Raw genomic sequence first — 12,440 nt, 5'->3', positions numbered from 1 at the left:
TTTACATCCCAATCCCAAAGTAGGGCAGTGACAAAGAATTCTCCAACTATTTATTTATTTATTTATTTATTTATTTATTTATTTATTTATTTATTTATTTATTTATTTATTTATTTATTTATTTATTTATTTATTTATTTATTTATTTATTTTATTTTATTTTATTTTATTTTATTTTATTTTATTTTATTTATTTATTTCATTTCTATCCTGCCTATCTGGTCTTATTCGACCACTCTAGGCGGCTTACAAATCAACAGCAGTAAATTCTAAAAGCATTATAAATTAACAAAGATTAAAGGTACAACTACCATACAATTGCACTCATTTCACACGCTAGCAAGGTTATGCTCAAAATCCTACAAGGTAGGCTTCAGCAGTATGTGGACTGAGAACTCCCAAAAGTACAAGCTGGATTTCAAAGGGGCAGAGGAACTAGAGACCAAATTGCTAATATGTGCTGCATTATGGAGAAAGCCAGAGAGGTCCAGAAAAACATCTACTTCTGCTTCATTGACTACGCAAAAGCCTTAGACTGTGTGGACCACAGCAAACTATGACAAGTCCTTAAAGAAATGGGAGTGCCTGACCACTTTACCTATGTCCTGAGAAATCTATATGTGGGACAGGAAGCAACAGTTAGAACTGGATATGGAACAACTGGTTGGTTCAAAATTGGGAAAGGAGTACGACAAGGCTGTATATTGTCTCCCTGCTTATTTAATTTGGATTATTTAAAAACTTGGCTCTTTAGGCAGGCCTTCAGTCAATAACTGATCTCTATTCTTTGTCTCTCAAATTACTCCATCTTGGTAATGATTTAAAATAAGTGTTAAATTATGATGTTTTAAATGATTTTAAAGATATTTGCTATATTATTATGTTTTTATTATGTGTGTAAGCCGCCCCAAGGAGACTTTGTCTACGGGGACAGGGTAAAAATCTAATAAAGTAAAGTAAACTTATATGCAGAATACAACATGTGAAAGGCTGGACTGGATGAATGCCAAGCCAGAATTAAGACTGCTGGAAGAAATATCAACAACCTCAGTTATGGAGATGATACCACTCTGATGGCAGAAAGTGAGGAGGAATTAAAGAACCTCCTATTGAGGGTGCAAGAGGAGAACACCAAAAATGGTCTGAAGCTCAACATCAAATAAACTAACATCACGGTCACTGGTCCCATCACCTCCTGGCAAATAGAAGAGGAAGATATGAAGGCAGTGACAGATTTTACTTTCTTGGGCTCTATGATCACTGCAGATGGTGACAGCAGCGAAGAAATTAAAAGACGCCTGCTTCTTGGGAGAAAAGCGATGACAAACCTAGACAGCATCTTAAAAAGCAGAGACATCACCTTGCCGACAAAGGTCCGCACAGTCAAAGCTATATTTTTTCCAGTAGTGATGTATGGAAGTGAGAGCTAGACCATAAAGAAGGCTGACCACCGAAGAATTGATGCTTTTGAATTGTGGTGCTGGAGGAGGCTCTTGAGAGTCCCCTGGACTGCAAGATCGAGCCTATCGATTCTGAAGAAAATCAACCGTGAGTGCTCACTCGAAGGACAGATCCTGAAGCTGAGGCTCCAGTACTTTGGCCATCTCAGGAGAAGAGAAGACTCCCTGGAAAAGACCCTGATGTTGGGAAAGTGTGAGGGCAAGAGGAGAAGGAGACGACAGAGGATGAGGTGGTTGGACAATGTCATCGAAGCAACCAACATGAATTTGACACAACTCTGGGATGCAGTGGAGGACAGGAGGGCCTTGGGCCTGGCATGCTCTGGTCCATGGGGTCACGAAGAGTCGGACATGACTTAACGACTAAACAACAAATTTAATAGTAATACTTAAAATGACCAGAGATGTAAAATTTCCAAAAAAATCAATTTTTTTTCTAGAAAATAAACAAAAAATTATATGTATGTAAAGTTGTCTAGACTGGATTGAGGAAGAAATTGAAATTTCCATTTTTTTCCCCTGGGAAAATGTTTTCCTCCGTTTTTTTTCTTTTTCTGTAAAAAAAAATATTTGGGGGGGGGATTTTATATCTCTAAAGTTGACAGAAACAGGATTTCAGAGCCTGTCCAAACAGAACATTTGTCTTTCCTTGAAACCCTAATACCAGTAATGCATCCTGGTGTCCACAAAATATAGGGCTGAAACTAGCAAGACAAAACAAAAAACAAACAAAAACTTGCTTTCTGAGGTCTTTCTATACTATCTATGGGTGGTGGTGTATTTTTGTTGTCCTTTGCTTTTATTTTCTCCAGTGCAGGATCTGTTGATATGGAACCTAGCATTGTGTTGCTCTGTGCTGATCCATGCACTTTATGAGTGCATGTCATTTAATGGCATTTCCTAATGGACATTTTTTTCTCTACCTCTGAAATCCACCAATCTTTAAAACAAGGAGGAAACAGAGAAAAGAGTGAAGCAAACAGGGAAAGAGTGAAGAAGATAGGAAGAAGAAGAGGACAGTTTGTATTACGAATGAGACAACTCTATTTATGTGTGGCCAGGCAGCAACAGGACAACGCAGTGCATCCCAGTATATCTCACAATGAACACCTCCATGCATAGAGAAAAACAATGGGATGATCTATTCAAATCCGCAGTAAAAAGAAAATACTACAACAATCACAGAACAAGTTGAGGCAGCATCATGGTTTGGATGAGCCCTAGGACTACCTCAACAGACCAGAGAATTGGGACAAAACAAATAAAGCAAGTTTCAATAGAGAAAATTGTTCAGTTTTAAATTTAGATAGAAAAAAATCAGATGCACAACAATGGGATGTGTGACACCTAACTTGTGTCAGGTGAAAAGTACATGTGAAAAGGATCTAGACTTCTTCATGGACCACAAACTAAACATGAGTCAAAGCAGATCAAGAAAAGCTAATGCAGTCCAGTGCTGCATCAACAGATACTGTATCTTAATTCAAAAGTAGTAACAGTACCATTCTATTTTGTTTCAGTTACACCTTACATGAAGTAGCCTGACCAGCTCTGATCAACCTAGCTAGAAAACAATTTTAAAAGCTGGAATGTGCCCAGAGATGGGCAACCAGAACAGTAAAAAGTCTGGAAACCAAGGCCTCTGAGAAACAGTTGAGTCTTCTAGCTATGTTTAGCTTGAAAGGGAGAAAAATAAAAGAAGATCTGATAGACATGTTCAAATATCTGAAGTGTTATCATGCAGGATGGAACTAGCTTGTTTTCTGCTGTTCCAGAAGGGAAGATCTGAACCAGTGAATTGCCTTGGAAAAAGCCAAACTCTCCTGCACTATGGTTTTTCAAACAGAAGCTTCAAAGATATCTATAAGTGGTGTTTTAGCTGTAATTTCCTGCAGCAGCAATAACCAGACGAGATAAGCCTTGGCATCACTGCCAATTATACTATTCTGTGATTTTATGACTTCAGTGCTCCCCATTACTGGTCTGCAGCCCTCTATACCTCCTAGCATACTGACTGGTACAACAGTTGCAATCCTACCTGGACACAAATATGCATCACTTAAACTCAGCTATCTCCCATTCATATCATTACAGTGTATTGTACCTGGGCATGATTTTCAAAACCTGCCTTGAAACTCCAGCTGGTACCAAATATAACTGCTAGCGTGCCAGGTGTTATAAACATTACAATACTTCATTTTGCACTGGGTCCCAGTCTATTTCTGGGTCCAGTTCAAAATACTGGCTGTGATTTTTCAAGTCCTTCATGTTTAGAGATCATGTTATTGGCAAATCTTTGTCCACCCTTGTCTACCTCAACTCTGAGATGCTCATCAGATTCCCTTCATCAAGTGTTCCCATCTAGAAAGGCAAGGTGGGTGGCACTGAGAGAGCCTTTGAAGAAGTGATCACTCAAAAATAGCCTGCCTGTCACCATTTCTAATGTCTTCTGAAGCTAAACAAATGACCTTTTAATTTCCCAGGCCTTTTGAACAATCTTGTGGTTTTAATGTTATTTAGTTCTGTGTATTTTTATCCCTTTGCTGTTTTAATTAATTTCTCCTTAAACTGACTGTTTTGCTTATTGTTGTGGGGTTTGTCTGTTTTTACTGTATATGCTTTGCACCCCACCCAGAGAACATGTTATAACACAAAACACAACTACGTAATGTAAATAAACAAAAAAAGATACATATCACGATTGCTACAAATGTCTACTTTTCAAACTCTTACAAGTCTCTCTTTAGAAACAAAGAACTCTAAATATATGCCTAAACTGTTTTGACTGAGTTTCCCAGGGATCTTGAACTCAAAAGATGTACTTTTTCTTTGAAGGTGCAGTTCAGTCTTACAGCCAGAAATATGTACTTGGACTATGTAAGAATTACACATCTTCAAGAGGAGTTTCCTACTCCTGTATTTCTGCACGTCATTTGACTAGCTTCCACATGGGAAGACGCATGCTTTGAGCAGTACTATATAGTGAGGGTACCAACACTTCCAATGGGTAGATAGTCATGCACAGTTACTGCTAGCATAGGTTACAACAACAACTGCTAACCTCAAAGGAGGATATCTGGAAGAAGGGACACCCAGAGTTTACACAAACACATAGCATAAGCTTAGGAAGCCTTTATCTAAAATACAGTACTTCTTACAACACACTGGTAGGTAACTCAGGGTATAAAGTTAAGAAATTGCTGTGTTGATGCACCTTTCGGAAGAGCCAGAAAGCTGATGTTTAGGAAATAGAATCCCCGTTTTTACGTTTAAGCAGCCAAAGCTTGGTGCGTAATCTTTCCTCATGAAAGAAACCAGCATTCCAGCACACCTTGAGCCAAGCTATACACTGGATGCAATGTATAAATTTTATTACCAGTTCACACACGGACAACCTCTCAGAAACAAACCTCCATGTCTCCTTAAGTTCTGATTAGGGAAACCGTTTTCTTCTTACAGTCCTAGATTACTGACATACCAATTTAAGAGTTTTTAATTACTATAACTATACACATGTCTTCTCCACTTTAGAACAGCTTCAAACTAAACTATGTATATCTAAACTTTAAGACTATGTTAGTTAAAAAAAAACCCGTCACAAGGCACAATCTAGACACATTTTAGAGAATTTAAAACAGCACTGTATTCACCCTGATTCTGATTTTCAATATTTTCTATGCTTGCAATCATCCAAAACCAAGTTGTGATTCATAATGAATCAGTCTTTCTAATAGCAGCACTCTCTGGATATTTTAGACTACAACTTTCATCGGCTTCAGCCAGCTTGGGCAAGGGTCAGGGATGTCATGAGATGCAGTCCAAAAGAGTCTGAAGTATAGGCCAAGATGCATGTTTTAGCTGACATAAGTAGTTCCATCAACAGACCTGGTGTGGACTTATTTTATTTCCCAACCTCAGCCCTCATACATCCTGAGGATCAACTTGGGGAGAGAGGTCCTTTTGAAGGTGTAAGTGGGTACCACTCACTCCCAGTTCCACCAACAGAATTTCTTAACTCATTGCAATGTTCTCAATAAATTCTGAGCCCAGCATGAAGGCCAGAAGTATAATCAAAAAACTAGTCTCATTTGCTTGTGCATAAAATCAGATTTCTTTACAGTAGAGTAATAAATAAAAACTACTTTATTTCAACATTTACAATGTGGATCCCTTTAAAAATTGCTATTATGTGCTATCATGTCAATTCCCACTACTGTAATAGCAAGCCTAATACAGTTTTCAAGGTAAATGGGATGTTTGCTATTGCCACCCCTCCCCAGTGAGTTTCCATAGGCAAGTTCAAATATGAACCCAGATCACCCGATTCCCAGTCCAACATGCTATACATGACTACACTACACTGGTTCTCATCCATCATGAGCTGTACATATCTTCTGCACAAAGATACAAGCAGGAATGTGTAACAGCTATCCCTTCTATTCCATCTCACTTTTTTTTCCAGATGCACATTTAATAGCTTCAATTATAAGCCAGAGCCACAAGATGTACAGCTATGGAAGGAAATTATGTACATCACAAGCTGAAAACAGTGTGTGGAAAATAAAATCAACAAGAGGAATGAGTTAACAGCTTCATCTCTAGCATCAAGAAATGAATGAGGATATGGGGAAATGCATACTACAGGGCTTTTGAGTTTAGATTTTTTTTTTCCAAACAGCAAAAAAACCCAGTTTCTTTGTCTGTGACCACAAAATACACACTATTGCTACTACTATTACTTTTTTAAATATCTTAACATGAGTCACTCCTAATACACAAATGGTTTTAACACAGTAGCTTCATACAGTGCAGGCTCTCTATCCTCAACAACATGTTGCCTGCAGTTAATATACCTTACTTACAGTAGAATAAAAAGCCTCTTATGTAGGCATCTCATTAACCTCTCACTAACTTAGCATCAGTCTACACAGCCCTATGCAAGTTCACCTAGAAAGAGGCTCCATTGGGGCACAGCAAAATTTTAGTTCAGAGTAAAACATGCACAGGATCCCACTGCACACTCTAGCAATGCCAGTGAGACAGAAAGTGCACACCATGGAACTGAACTGAACTTGAGGATCAGAGACATCCTGGAGCGATTTCCACTAGCAAAACCCACACTTCCTCCCCGCAAAAAAAAAAAAGAAAGAAAGAAAGAAAAAAGATAGGGCCCGTGTTCTATAAGGATTTCAGAAAAGCAGCCACGTGCTCTTTGTAGGCAAACACTTTGGCTTCTGCTCTTTCCCCCTCATTTCCACAGATCGCAACAGTATTTCTCTCCCCAAAGTCAATCACTGCAGGGAGTCAAGAGGGAGGGGATCCTGGTGAAGCATTCATTGATGAATACCAAACCGAGGAATCGATTTCGCAGTGGCTTCCCTCTCCCTCCCGTGCAGCGTAGTATACTGTACAGAGGGCACTCACTAGTCAGCGCCTGCTTACAGAGAGGTGTGCAGTGGCCTCTGCTGGCGCACCAAACGTGTCCAATACGGCAGGACTCTTACAAGTGGAATTGGGCCTCTTTTTCTTTCTCTACCACCCCCTTTCAACACCGCGGGTGGGGGGGGGGGAGAGAAAAGGTCCTTCTGAATAGCCAGGAACAGATTTATGTCAGAGCCACCGCTTCTCCAAAACCTCTTGGTAAACTCACTCTTTTTTTCCCCTTTTTTTCTCTGTCCCTCCTTTCACATACACAAGCAGAGCTTGCTTGGATCTCAGAGTCCTTTCTGGGGTTTTTTTCCTCCTTTTTCTTTTTGCAAAGGCTTTAAAGGACCCAACACACACCCAGAGACCAAAGGCAAGGCTAGGGAAAAGAAAGGGAAGAGGAAAGGAAGAGGAAAGGAAGAGGGGGGTGTTAAGGAAATCACTGCCCGCTCCGAGCGCGCTGCACCAGGCCACCGCCGTCTCGGCTTGCCGCAGCAACAGCCTCTCGTCTTCCCCAGCAATGCTCTCCCTCCCCTGGGCTCCCTTTTCCAGAGGCGGGCAGGACAGGACCCCCCCGGGGGGTGGGTTGATCTTGCGTGCGTGTGTATGTGTGTAGCAGAACAGCCCTGCAACCCCCTAAAAGGGGCTTGGGGAAAAAGAAACCGCCGGCACGCGCGATCCACGGGTCTCGGGCGCGTCGTCGTGTCTGTCCGGGAGAGCCTGCGTGGAGGGACCTTTAAACGAGGCAAGCCCCTTGCAGGCAACCAGCGCACGCCCCAGCGGGCAGGCAAGGCAAGCCAGGAGAAACCGAGGCGCCATCAGGCTCCCCACACTCCCACCATATTTTTTTTGCAAAGAATCTTCTCCACTGTGCGCCCCCCCCCAAAAAAAACACTCACCCCCACGCCGCTCGGGGGTGGGAGGCTCACCTGCGGCCGGAGCGCTGGGCTGCGACGAGCTGCTCCTGGAAGATGATGATGAAGAAGAGGCGGCGGCGGCGGCGGCCGAAGACGACGACTCGGGGCGAAGCCCGAAGAGCAAGGCGACCCAGAGGGAGCCGAGCAGCCCCCGCCACGCTCCCCGCGCCGCCATCGCTCGCTCGCTGCCCCCCCCCCACCGGCGGCGGCCCCGAGCCCGGCGAGCAGCGGCGGCGGAGGAGGAGGAGGCGGCGGTCCTCCCCCCCCCCTTTCCCCGCGGATGGTAGTAACACTAGCGGGGGTGTGCTCGGGGTGGCCACCCCCTTCTCCTCCTCCTCCTCTTCCTCCCCTCAGTCACAGGTCCTTCTCGGCGGCGCCTGGAGAATAAAAGACCCCGCGAGGAAGAGGAGGAGGAGGAAGACGCCGCCGCCGCCGCCGCCTGAGGAGAAGGAGGTTCGAGCCAGACTCCCCCGACTCGTCGCCTTCGTGAGGAAGAGGAGCAACCCCGTCGGCGGTGGGAGAGGAGAGGAGAGGAGAGCCGAAGCGAGGCGGCGCTGGCCGGCTTTTACTCCATGGTGGGTCGGTTCCAGAGCCGGGGCTTGCGGCCGCCGCTCCTGAGGCGACCGAGAGGGGCTCCTTCGTCGTCTTCTGCTCCCCCTCACAGAAACAAGACAGACCTCGCCGCCGCAGTGGCGGCGGCGGCGGCGGCGGCAGGAGGAGCAACAAGCCTGGGCTACCCCGGGTGCGCGCGCGGGGGCTCGCTCCCGCCTCCCCCGGCCGGCTCGCGCGCGCGCGCGCGCTCCCTCACACTTACTATGACTGCTGCTACTACAGAACTACCACACACCCCCTCCCCCCCTCCCGGTCTCCCTTCGCCTCCCTCACGCGACCAACCGTCCCTCCCGCTTTCTCCTCCTCCTCCTCCTCTTTTCCACCCCCTCCCTTCCCCCCTCCCTCCCCTGGCCTTAATAGTTCCCCACTCCCCCCTCCTCCTCCTCCTCCTTCACCCTGGCGCGCGCAGCGGCCGTCCCTCCCCCTTCCACCACCAGCACCCCCCCCACCTCCCCCGCCTGCCTGCCTGCCTGCCTGCCTTCCCTCCTCGAGACCTCGCGCGCTCACGCGCACGCGCGGGACAGAGAGAGAGAGGATTCCAAAGGAGAGAAAAAGAGGAGGAGGAGAAAGAGTTAAAAAAAAGTGCAGGCAGCGGGTGCGCGCGCAGCCCCCGAACACGCCACGCGAGCCGGGTCGCGCGGAGCTGCCGCCGCCGCCGCCGCCGCCGCCGCAGCCCCTCTTTGGTCCTTCCCACTTTTCTTCCTCCTCCTCCTCCTTTTCCTTCTCTCCTCCCTTTTCTTTCTCTTTTTTCTCTCTCTTTTTCTCTCTCCCCCCCCTTTTTATGGACATTCCCGAACTCCGCCTCGAGTGCCTGAGAAAGAGAGAGGAAAGGAGGAAGGAAAACCTGGCAAGACGGATCGGCTCCGTCCGGATCGACTTTAAATAAATAATAATTAAAAAAAAACCTACCCACCCACCCACTCCAAATCCTGTGCTTGATTTGCTCCCAGGAGAGGAATCCTGGAGTTTTTTTTTAGGGGGGGCTCGTGGTCGAGGGGGACCTGGGATGACAGCAGCGAAGCTACCACGTGGCATCCTCGATTCCCCCCCCCAAAAATCGGGGCACCCCCAGGCTTCCCAAAGTGAGTCTGGTCTCACTTGGAGGCTTACGGGAGCAGCGATTTCTTTTGGGGGAGCAGCCAAAAAATAAAAATACAGTGGAGAGGGGCGACCAAAACGAGCAGGGTCCTTCCACCCATGCTTTACAGCTTCAGTCATAGGAAAGACAAAACTAGTCGAGGGCACACGATCGCAATTAAGTTTTACACTTTCTTTTTTTGCATTTCCCTCTAATAGAAACTGAACGTTCCCTAAAATCTTGCTAAAGAAAACGATGAGCCGTTATGACAATTCCTCATCATCAACATCTTAGAATTGCAAAGCTAGAAGGGACCTTGTGGATGATCGGGTCCAGCCCCCCTATCAAGGAGACACAAGAGGAGAATCGAACTACTAACCAGATACCTAAACCACTGAGCTATCCAGCAGTTACAGTATCTCCTTTCCCCCCCCCCTACACTGGATATAGTATTCACATAGAAGAACAGCAGGAAACAGCTGTTGCTTAGAGGCCCTGATGTGGTTCTTGAAAGTATCTGGACAATGATTCCAGGCTGCAGATGATGGAGTCAATAATCCTCTGAACAGTTTCCTCCTGGGGCTAAAGTGGTCCTTAGATGTTTGGGGAAAGACGTTTACAGTTCTTGTGTGTTGCTATTGGCCAGGTTTGGCAGAGCTGATGTTCAAGTCTAGTTCCCTCCGCCTGGAGGTCCATATCTGCCCTATGGTTCAGATTTCCAGGTTCATCCGTCACAGAAAAGGACAACAGAGAAGAGACAGAAGTCTAGATGGGCGGCATATAAATGCAATAAATAAATAAAATTAATTAACACATTCACCTTTCTGTATCAGAGTGTGCTGCACTCCACAAAACGTACCCAAATAAAACTTGTTAGTTTTCAAAGTGCCACAAGATGATTTTGGGGGACACTATTGCTTTCTGTTTCACATCGTGCAATTCCCACATTTTTTTACAAAACAGAAGTTGTGATTTCATCCGCCCCACCCATGTAACTGACTGAAGCCTCCACGTTCAGGCAAGGGAATAACCAGGAAACAGGGCTTTCAAATTTTGTGAGAAGTCAACACAGAAGAAATGGGAGAATGAGGAGCATATGCCATTTTAATATGGACCTTAAAGAAATCTTTTTCGGTCCTGTGTTTGTCATTGTCAGCTGTGTAGATTGGCGAAGGAAATCTGTTCCCTGATATGTGAACATGGGGAAAACTGGATGCACTATGGGAAGACATCTGATTCCAGAAATAACTGACTGTGAGGCATCACAGCCTGAAAGAGGGACTAAATTTCAGACCAGTTTTGTGCTATCACATCTAGAGATTAGCATGAACCACTGGTTTGGCGGTTTGTTTATTCGGCACTTCCCAGCCCTGCCTTCCCCAGCAGGCACCCACTCCAAAGCAGCACCTGGAGGAGGCAGGGCAGGGAAGCCAGGGTGTTGCCTCTGAGTGGGCGCCTGCTAGAGGAGGCAGCCCTAGGAAGCGCCGTACAACTCTTCAGCCAATAGACGAACTGGGCCAACGTACCAAACCAGCAATGTGTGCCCATCTCTAATCTCATCAACTAGATTTCGTGGATGTCATTCTTGAAACTTCTTTTTATATGAATAAATAATTGGAACACTCTTTTAAATATGCTTGACTCCTGTTTATAAATCAGTTTGGCATACAGCAGGGTGGGTTTGCAGAATCATATCACCCTCATGTTAATTAATACAGGTCACACTCTGACTAATCACTACTTAAACACTTTCTCTGCCTCAAGCCCCTAAATTCTTTTCTCTTTTCTAGCTCTCCCTGACTGAGCTGACTCTGACTCCCCTTCTTCTCTCTGACCCGAAGCAAAATGGGAGAGCACTTTCATGACTGGCATAAAGACCAACCGGTGAGCACTGAGCACAGCCCTTTAGTCAGGAAAGAAACGGATTTGTGGTTGATACAAACGCAGCTGGGGAAAGTTACTTTTTTTTTGACTACCAAGTCCTAGGATCCCCTAGCCAGCCTCATGGCCATGTTAATTGGGCAGTTCTTTTGAACAAAGCAGTTTTTCCAAGCTCTGATGCTAGGTTTATCCAGCCAACTTTGTGCAGTTCCAGCTTTGGCTGAAAATATTTATTTATTTATTTATTTATTTATTTATTTATTTATTTATTTATTTATTTATTTATTTCAATTTCTATACTTCCCCATAGTGAAAAGCACACTCTGCACAGTTCACAACAAAGCCTGCAAATAACCAAGAATAATCCAGAGCAATATACAAATTCATATCAAGAAACAATAAACTCAATCAATCAATCAATCAATCAATCAATCAATCAATAAACCACTGAACTAGCTAACTTATTAGATAAAGAAACAATTTAAAATGACATTGGGCATCACAGGTGAAAAGCAGCTTCAAACAATTTGTTTTTAACTACTTTGTTAAAAACTGAGAGGGGAAGTGCCTAGTGAACCCTCTGCTAGAAGTTTATTTCAGAGATGTAGCACCACCACCAACCCCCCCCCCCCAATTTCCTGATGTTCACTCTTTTGGAGTCCTTTGGTGTTGTCATTTTTAACATCCTGAACAGGTTCCCCTCACATCAGTCAAATGATACCAAGAATCAAAGCACTTCTTCCTTGTTGAAGATATTCAACATAAGACCGCCAACTCTTAGATGCTCTTAGCTCTAGCTTTTTGGTGTTAATCACTAGATGATTGATCTAGGGCAGTGGTCCCCAACCTTGGGCCTCCAGATGTTCTTGGACTATAACTCCCAGAAGCCTTCACTACCACCTCTGCTGACCAGGATTTCTGGGAGTTGAAGTCCAAGAACATCTGGAGGCCCAAGGTTGGGGACCACTGATCTAGGGGATTGGACTCCATGGCCTTATAGGCCCCTTCCAGCTCAATTATTCTGTGATTCTATGACTGAAAGTCCCACCCCAGCTGTATGATCCCAGG

General features: G+C 44.8%; 1 protein-coding gene across 15 annotated transcripts in view; it reads right to left on the bottom strand.

Moving 5' to 3' along the window:
* NEO1 (neogenin 1) overlaps positions 1–8,106 on the bottom strand; it is a 131,135-nt gene extending 123,029 nt beyond the window's left edge. For 6 of the 15 annotated variants that reach the window (XM_072981708.2, XM_072981711.2, XM_072981710.2 and 3 more), the window contains exon 1: positions 7,814–8,100. In XM_072981708.2, coding sequence (XP_072837809.2) covers positions 7,814–7,976 — 163 coding nt within the window. In that variant the 5' untranslated portion in view covers positions 7,977–8,100. Of the gene's footprint in view, positions 1–7,813 lie in introns of all 15 variants that reach the window. The other 9 variants (XM_072981715.2, XM_078380965.1, XM_072981716.2 and 6 more) reach the window with 4 other exon arrangements.
* Positions 8,107–12,440: the final 4,334 nt, after the last annotated feature.

Source organism: Pogona vitticeps, chromosome 12 (assembly GCF_051106095.1).
Source record: "Pogona vitticeps strain Pit_001003342236 chromosome 12, PviZW2.1, whole genome shotgun sequence".
NCBI lineage: Eukaryota > Metazoa > Chordata > Lepidosauria > Squamata > Agamidae > Pogona > Pogona vitticeps.
The sequence above is the reverse complement of the archived record's forward strand: the minus strand, read 5'-3'. Positions and strand labels throughout refer to the sequence as shown.